Raw genomic sequence first — 8542 nt, 5'->3', positions numbered from 1 at the left:
GTGTGTGTGTGTGTGTGTGTGTGTGTGTGTGTGTGTGTGTGTGTGTGTGTGTGTGCGCGCGTGCGTGCGCGCGTGCGTGCGTGCGTGTGTAGGGGAAAGAGAGAGGGTACACGGAAACAATCACCCACCGGTTCCGGTACTCCCATCAGCATGTCCTTCAGCTCCTGCTGTGAGCCGAGCCTGATGTCGCCCTGGTACAGCCCCGCCAGCATGATGGGGTCGTAGGCGGAGAGCACGTCCACCGGGTCGTGCACTGTGGAGGGGGGGGAAAAAAGAGAGCGCTAAGGTAAGAATATGGGTGACGGAGGGAGTGAGGATAGCGGGGGGGGGGGTGTGGCGAAGAAGGTTGAGGACGCAGCCCGTCCTCCTAAGGTTTCCCAACGTCAAGAAACTGTCGTACGACAGTGCCCTTATTTTAATCTACCCGGAGAACCCAAAACAGAAAACGGGAGATATGTCAGTTTCCTGAGCCGCTTCCATTTTCTAGTACGACAGTTTTTTGGCCCTAATATGCTGTATTAGGAGGTTGGGAGGAGAGGCATTCAGGGAGGGATAAGTGACTCAGGAGTAAAGTGCCTCTCTGGAGCCATAACTATATGTCAGTGGCGTTGGATTACTGCAATAACTTAATGAAGCACACAACAGCGCGTGCGCGCACATCACAATTAAACATGTTTGAAACAGTGTGGGTTTGTCACCCCTACATAAAGTGTTAAACTGGAAAGAATAAATGCCAGTGGTGCAGCAGGAATGCGAGACTTAATTAGACTTTGAATTCATCAAGTCAGCCACAACCATATCACTTCCTAATGCTCTCTAATTGTTATCTACTCTGGCACTGACAACAAATTATTTCTAACGTCTCTATGACTCATTAGGGTATTAAATTTCCACTTGTGTTCCCTTGTTCGTTTACAAACCGTGTTGAATAGTTTGCCCTTTATCTACCCTGTCAATATCTCTGGGAATTTTGTAGATGGTAATTATGTCTCTCTTAAATCTTGTCTTCCACTGACGTGATGATTAATTCTACTAATCTTTCTTCGGAGCTGCATACTCTAGGATTCGTCTCTGACATATGAGGTATACAAGGTAGTGACTGACTCCTTATAAAAGTATCTAAAGGTAGTTCTTGTGCTGGCAAACCTCACACATGCCGCTGAAGGTATTCGCTTAATGTGTGCTTCAGGAGACAGGTTCAGCATGATATCAACCCCCAAGTCTTTCTCTCTTCTCGATTCCTGAAGAATTGCATCTCCTGATTGCTATCTTGAGTCTGGCCTCCTGCTCCCTACACCTATATTCATTACGTTACACTTGCATGAGTTAAACTCTAGTAGTCATTTGTTGGACCACTCCTTCAGTATGTCCAGATCATCTTGTAGTCTCCTGCTGTCCTGTTTAGTCTTAACTATTCTCATAATTTTAGCATCGTCATCAAACATTAAAAGGAATGAGTCTATACCCTCTGGAAGATCTTTTACATATATCAGAAACAGCATAGGTCCAAGTACAGAACCTCGTGGGTCTCCGACGGTGACATATTGCTATTGTGAGTTCTCCCACCACTCCCCTCACAGTAACTCTCGCACGCGCGTGTGTGTGTATTCTAAACTGTACCGGTACGAGAAATCACTAAGGACATATTAAATGCTTCAAACTGGCGGTGGGACTGAGAGGAAGCAGAAGAGTAGTGTAGACTCACACATGTCATCGCTGATGTTACTGAAGTCGTCAGGTGTGAGAGGTTCGCCCAAGATGTCGCTCTCAATCTGACGAAGACATACACAAGCCTCATTACATAGTGGTCGTTGGGTAGAGAGAATGTGTGATTTATAGATGTAAACAGAACTCTCTCTCTCTCTCTCTCTTTATCTCTGTCTCTGCCACACACACACACACACACACACACACACGGGACACCACGAGCGTAGCTCTCATCCTGTAACTACACTTAGGTAACACACACACACACACACACACACACACACACACACACACACACACACACACACACACACACACGCACACACACACACACACACACACACACACACACACACACACACACACACACACACACACAAACACGGGACACCACGAGCGTAGCTCTCATCCTGTAACTACACTTAGGTAACACACACACACACACACACACACACACACACACACACACACACACACACACACACACACACACACACACACACACACACACCAAGCAGTTGACGTAGAGGGTATAATCCACATCACAAGTCCATGTACGCCGAATAACATAAGCAAATATATATACAAAGTGAAATAATCAAATGGCAGATAGAAAACAGAAAGGTTGCAGAGAATCACTCACAGAGTCAGCGTTGCCCAGTGGAAGGTCTGGGAGGTTGGCGGGGTCGAGCTGCGGGAAATCGTGGTCCTGGTGTACCACGCTGGGGTCTGAGGACCTCAGCGTCCCGCCCACGCACGCCCACACACCGCACACCACCCCCACGGACACCCACATCTTCCCCTGTTACAAGGGGCACGGAATGACAAATTTGAACAACAAATTCTAGATTCGTGTGTGTGTGTGTGTGTGTGTGTGTGTGTGTGTGTGTGTGTGTGTGTGTGTGTGTGTGTGTGTGTGTGTGTGTGTGTGTGTGTGTGTGTGTGTGTGTTTACTAGTTGTGTTTTTGCGGGGGTTGAGCTTTGCTCTTTCGGCCCGCCTCTCAACTGTCAATCAACTGTTTACTAACTACTTTTTTTTTTCCACACCACACACACCCCAGGAAGCAGCCCGTGACAGCTGACTAACTCCAAGGTACCTATTTACTGCTAGGTAACAGGGGCATTCAGGGTGAAAGAAACTTTGCCCATTTGTTTCTGCCTGGTGCGGGCCCGCGCCACAGAATTACGAGTACTGCGCGCTATCCACCAGGCTACCAGGCTACATTTGTGTGTGTGTGTGTGTGTGTGTGTGTGTGTGTGTGTGTGTGTGTGTGTGTGTGTGTGTGTGTGTGTGTGTCACATATCCTGTGTAGTAACAGTGTGGAAGTACGGGTACTGTGACTGGCTTCATAATGAAGGGGTCACGAGGGTCAATGATTGTATATTCATTTTATATTCGGCGCTCCGCGCACTTTGGAAGCTCTCTCAGCTCACAATCGAGTATCCCGGGTTCCATTTCCGGCCGGGACAGAAAAAAGAACTGAGCACGTTTCTTTTCACCCAATGCCGTTGTTCACCTAGCACTAAATTGATATCTGGGAGTTAGACAACTGTTGTGGGTTGCATCCAGGGCAGGGATCTACAGTTCGACTCGAGGGGACGGGGAGGCCGTAATATAAGTCGACACATGCTTCTATAAATATACACAGGCTTCCTGTCCCCGACAAAAACGTATTAATAATTATTAAAGCGAAATACACAAATCTCTCTGGAGTGAGTCATGAACATTTCACACCATTTCACATTTCACACATTTCTGTTACCTAGCAGTAAAATAGGTACCTGGGTGTTAGTCAGCTGTCACGGGCTGCTTCCTGGGTGTGGAAAAAAAAGCCCCGAAATCATCTCAAGATAATCTCAAGATAACTACCATACTCCCTCCACATACAACAGCCACGGCCTAAATTTAATTAAAGTAATCCAGGCGAGGAGTCACAATAACGTGGCTGAAATATGTTGACCAAACCACACACTAGAAAGTGAAGGGACGACGACGTTTCGGTCCGTCCTGGACCATTCTCAAGTCGATTGTGAATAAATAAAAAAAGTAATATCGTCGGGGATGGGCTTGTGTGGTAATGTTCAACACTCTGGATGTATGGAAAATGGTCGAGGAAGCTGGTGGAAGCATTGTAGAATGACAGGAAAAGCCCAAAATCAGGTAATATAAGGCATGTAAACATTTAAGTGTATCTAAGCATCATCAGACGCTCAGCCAAGGGCTTGATGCCTATAACGAGATTACTTGAATTCAATGAGCAGATGATAACGAACAAATCCACAAGGGGCGTGATGAGGGTTCGAACCTACGCACGGATTTGTTCATTTGATATATCACGCTATTGTGATTTCTGTGTGCACTGAGGTAAGGGCATCTGGTTGACAGAGCCCGGGTGCATGGGGGGGGGGGGAATTGTGTGAAACCCCGATTGTGCTTCGGAGAAGCTTCGGGATCCTCGTGAGGGCAGTAGCACGCCAGGTTGCAATTCTTTTACCATGTCGTGGCATAGTCGACTAAGGCGCGTCTGGGAACATCCCGTACATAGGTTCGAACCCTCACCACGGCTCATGTGGATTTGTTCATTTGATATATCACGCTTTTGTTATGTCTGTGTGTATAGCAGATGATAACGATTGAAAAGAACAGAGAGGTATGGGTTAACTGTCTATTTCCTTGATTTCTATCATCTTGTCTATGTGTGAGCTAGAAATATATGTAGTACATATGATAAAAGAAACTGAGATCGGAAGTCAGTGCATTAGACAACCGACGGTGAGAAAGGCGGGGTCCTAGAGCTAACATCTCAATCCAGCAGGCACAAATAATAAATACAAATAGTAAATACACGCACATGTACGTCTGTTAAGGTAAACAATGAAAACAAATACGGGGAAAAGCTTTGAGACTACAGTTATCAGAACTAGAAGCTACAGTTTAAACTGAACATAAAACTGGGCACAAAAATTATATCAGGAAGTATATTATTGAATTAAATTCCAAGAAAAGACGAAAACCACGGGTAGTTTTATAACTAATTATGATAGATAAATAAATAAATAAATATATTTTATATATATAAAATGGAATATATATATATATATATATATATATATATATATATATATATATATATATATAAACACAATAACAAATGTACTGTAGAGAGCCGTACACACACACACACACACACACACACACACACACACACACACACACACACACACACACACACACACACACACACACACTACCTTGCAAGCGGCTGAGCAAGGGCACTCCGGGGAGCCAGCGGTGGATGATGGGTGTGTTGTCACGGCACTGAGGACTCGGGTGGTGGTGGTGGTGCGACCAGCATGGGAGCCTGGGTCGATGTATTATGTTAAACAATCCAGGGAGGACTTATATATCCACCATGGCGCCAGCATCCGTCACTTCCACGCCCTCCCCTACACTTCCTCTCCTCGATGCCATGGAGTCGACTTTCCTGATTATCTTTGTGTTAAGTACTTGTGTAAAGGAGGAAATGTAGATGTTTGTCTCTCAGAATGTTTGGTAATATGTTTATTGTTTGTGATGTGTGTGTATGTATGTATTAACACGATGTACTGAACGGGGTGAGAATAGCTTGAGCTACCTCATCCCTTTGTGTGTATTTTACATCAATAAACTTATTTCAATTTCAATTTCAATTTGCGTTAAGTTCAGCTCGGGTTCTGGCGGGTCGTGTGCTCAAAATAATGTGCTTCTAAGGGGGAGAGCGTCAGCTTTTAACCTCTTATTACTTTAATATAAGAACTGTTCTCTTGTTTCCATTATCATATTTACGTTTAAAACTGTGTATTACCTTTAACCACTTCACGTAACATTATATACAACTCCTTCACGGAAGTGTTTGTTGCATCTGTGAATTATCCGCGTCTCTAGTTTCCATCTCATTCTGTTTCTTCTCACTTACAGCATTGTTTCCTGCGTACAATTATCCTGAGAATCTTATATGTCGTTATCATGTCCCGCCTATTTCTTTTCTCCTCCAGTGTGGAAAAGCCCAGTTCCTCAGTCTTTCCTTTTAGCGCGGGCACTCGGCCCACGCCACGACCATTTGTTATGGTCATTAATGACCATAACAAATGGTCTTTCAGTCTTTCGGAATACATATTCCGAAAGACTGAATTATGGACTTTATTTTAATATTTTACCAATGAGCTTATTTATACAGGAAGCAACGTTATTTGTTGTAGCGTACAAACAGATCAAAGGAAAAAGCAACGCCCTCTGTGCTTGGCAAATTCAAAATACTTTGGAGAAAAGCAATGACTGTTCACAATATATAGTTCGTTCAACACTAAAACTATTGTAATTTTTTATAAATATTAATTTTATAAAATAAACATAATTTATTATTACAATTAATCTTTAAAGAGAGGCTGAAGACGGAGTGTTGATGGGCTTTGTGTTGTCTGGGAGAAGGTTTCCTTAGTCAGTGATTGACCTCGATGATGTAACCGGCTAACTCTTGGGTATCCTGATATCCTGAGTATCCTGAGTAAGGATATCCTGAGTACGTATCCTGAGAACTTATGTATCCTGAGTACTTATGAATATCCTGAGTACTTATGGATATCCTGAGTACTTATGGGCTAAAGCCCTTAAGAATATATATAGAGTATCTTATATACAAGGAACATCATCAGAAATTATCTCCAGGAAGTTCTGATGTAGACTGAGTTCTTCCATATAATAATGTTGTATAAAGCAGCATCTTCGACACGTGTATACTAGTATATAATATCATAGGTTAAACTAGATTAGAAGATATCGCGACATTTACACATCAGCAAGATTAGATCTCAGTCTAGCAGTAAACAGGAGAGCAATCACGAAATAATCCCAAAAGGGAAGGCAAAGGCAATCAGCTTCTCGGGAAGTAACATTCTAAATGTCATCAAAGTATATAATATAATTACTGAAGAGACAGAATTACTGTTTGAGTAGACAGAGCGGCAGACGGACAAGGAGACTGGTGTCAGAGGAGGGATGAGGTCCCGCATGGATGCTGGTACCCCAGGAGATCATTCATGCGGTTCCAACACAGCACATGCGGGCACAGATAAAAAGCCGATCAGCATCATTCACTACAGTAGATAATAAAATAAGTAAATAATAAAGAAATGATTACCCCTATAAAACTTGATGGATTTTAATAGCAATACTTGACCGATGGATATCATAGTACACAGGTCAGAGATACTTTTTTTAGGGTCATATGAGTATCTGTAGGTAAACTGTGAAAACTGTGGGTAAACCCGTGAAATTTATACGCTAGTCCACCGTGAGAATGGACCACACAATGCTTAGCTTAGCATTTTAAAAGCACCGAATCACCTTCTGTGGTTGAGTGTTCAATAAACACTTGAACTATATGTTTAACACTTCTCTAACCCTGTCCATGGAAAACAGAAGAAAATGTATATATATGCTGGTTAGCATTGTAAATGTGTGGCCACGTCTGTGGTAGAAAAAAAATGCTTATCTTAAGCTACCGCTTCCCTCCTATAATTATCACACACAACCTCTCTTTTTATATAATCTTCCAAGAGTTACCTGGCAACAGATACATGAAGACCAAGAGGTCTGTGATTCGTGAAGAATCCTCCCGGTTTGTCTGGTGTGTGTTTAAGATGTACAGTATTTTAATGTTGAACTTGAAGCGGATAACACACAGAAATCACAATTGCGTGATGCATCAAATAAACAAATCCACAAGGGCCGTGACGAGGATTCGAACCTGCGAGGATTAAGGCAGCGTCTGGGATGCTCGCCAGACTTGTAATCTGTTGTCTGTGTCACGGAGCCTCAGCTTGCTTTCACTTGAGAAACCCATTTGGAGACAATGGGGTGACTTGAACCGGTGTTCCGGTGATTCCCAGACACGTGCCTTAAGCTACTAGGAATCACCAGAACGCCGGTGGTTCAAGTCACCCCCATTGCCTCTAAATGATTTTCTCATTGATACATCAAGCCATTGTGATTTCTTTGTGAGTTGCTTACATATCATCTTAGTGACCCTTTTCAAAGATTTTCTGGAAATTAAAATATATTACATCTCCTTGGAAATTGGAATATCAGTTTTTGTATATGTAAATAAAGAATTCTAATAGCTCCTTTATTTTATATTATTAAGTTGTAGCCGTCTAAATATTAAAGACCATCTACCTAACAGTTCTCTAAACTACTAAACACGTTATTCATTTATCATTCATTAGCATTTCCCCCAATGTCCCACTTGCCTGGGTTGAGGTAACAGCTCTAGAAAAAAAGGTTTCTGTTGTCTTTATAGGAAATGAATGTTAAGTAGCTGGGTTTCCAGCCTATGGCCCCAACTTGTACAATGTTGACTGACTGGCTTGCGAGGTTGATTATGGGGTTGCTACATCCTCAGCCATTATCCATTCCAAACATTTTGGATATGATAATGTCCAACAGAAAAGACCGGACTTGATAAATGTCCGGGATTGGCCGAAACGGTTTCATTTCATCCTGTAGAAAAGTAAGCAGATATGCGTACAGGTGTATTTACTATTTGTTCCTATAATATCGAGCTGTTAGCTCCTGGAACTTAGCTCTTGGAACCCGGCCTTCCAAGTTCCTAGGTTCAGGCTTCAAGTGAGATCTAGACAGGTAACAAAAGTTGTGCCAGTACAATAATAAGAGGAAAGAATTTGTGGAAATAGAAAATGAGGAAGAGTGATAGAGGTGGTGTGGGTAATGGGTGCCTGGGGGAGCGGCAGGTAGAGCCCAGGGCCATCAACTGCTGGCACCACCATCATACCTCTA

At 43.0% G+C, this 8542-nt stretch overlaps 1 protein-coding gene across 3 annotated transcripts in view; it reads right to left on the bottom strand.

The window, feature by feature from the left end:
* Window positions 1-8542, bottom strand: part of LOC123766221 (zinc metalloproteinase nas-4) — a 30394-nt gene that overhangs the window by 14324 nt on the left and 7528 nt on the right. The window contains exons 2-5 of one of the 3 annotated variants that reach the window (XM_045755221.2): window positions 4960-5192; window positions 2351-2509; window positions 1706-1772; window positions 129-253 (exon numbers count right to left, since the gene is read on the bottom strand). In XM_045755221.2, the coding sequence (XP_045611177.2) occupies window positions 129-253; window positions 1706-1772; window positions 2351-2503 (345 nt within the window). In that variant the 5' untranslated portion in view covers window positions 2504-2509; window positions 4960-5192. The remainder of the gene's footprint in view (window positions 1-128; window positions 254-1705; window positions 1773-2350; window positions 2510-4959; window positions 5193-8542) is intronic. The other 2 variants (XM_045755223.2, XM_045755222.2) reach the window with 2 other exon arrangements.

Source organism: Procambarus clarkii, chromosome 9 (genome assembly GCF_040958095.1).
Source record: "Procambarus clarkii isolate CNS0578487 chromosome 9, FALCON_Pclarkii_2.0, whole genome shotgun sequence".
Lineage (NCBI taxonomy): Eukaryota > Metazoa > Arthropoda > Malacostraca > Decapoda > Cambaridae > Procambarus > Procambarus clarkii.
Note: the sequence above shows the minus strand (reverse complement) of the source record. Positions and strands in the feature narration are given on the sequence as shown.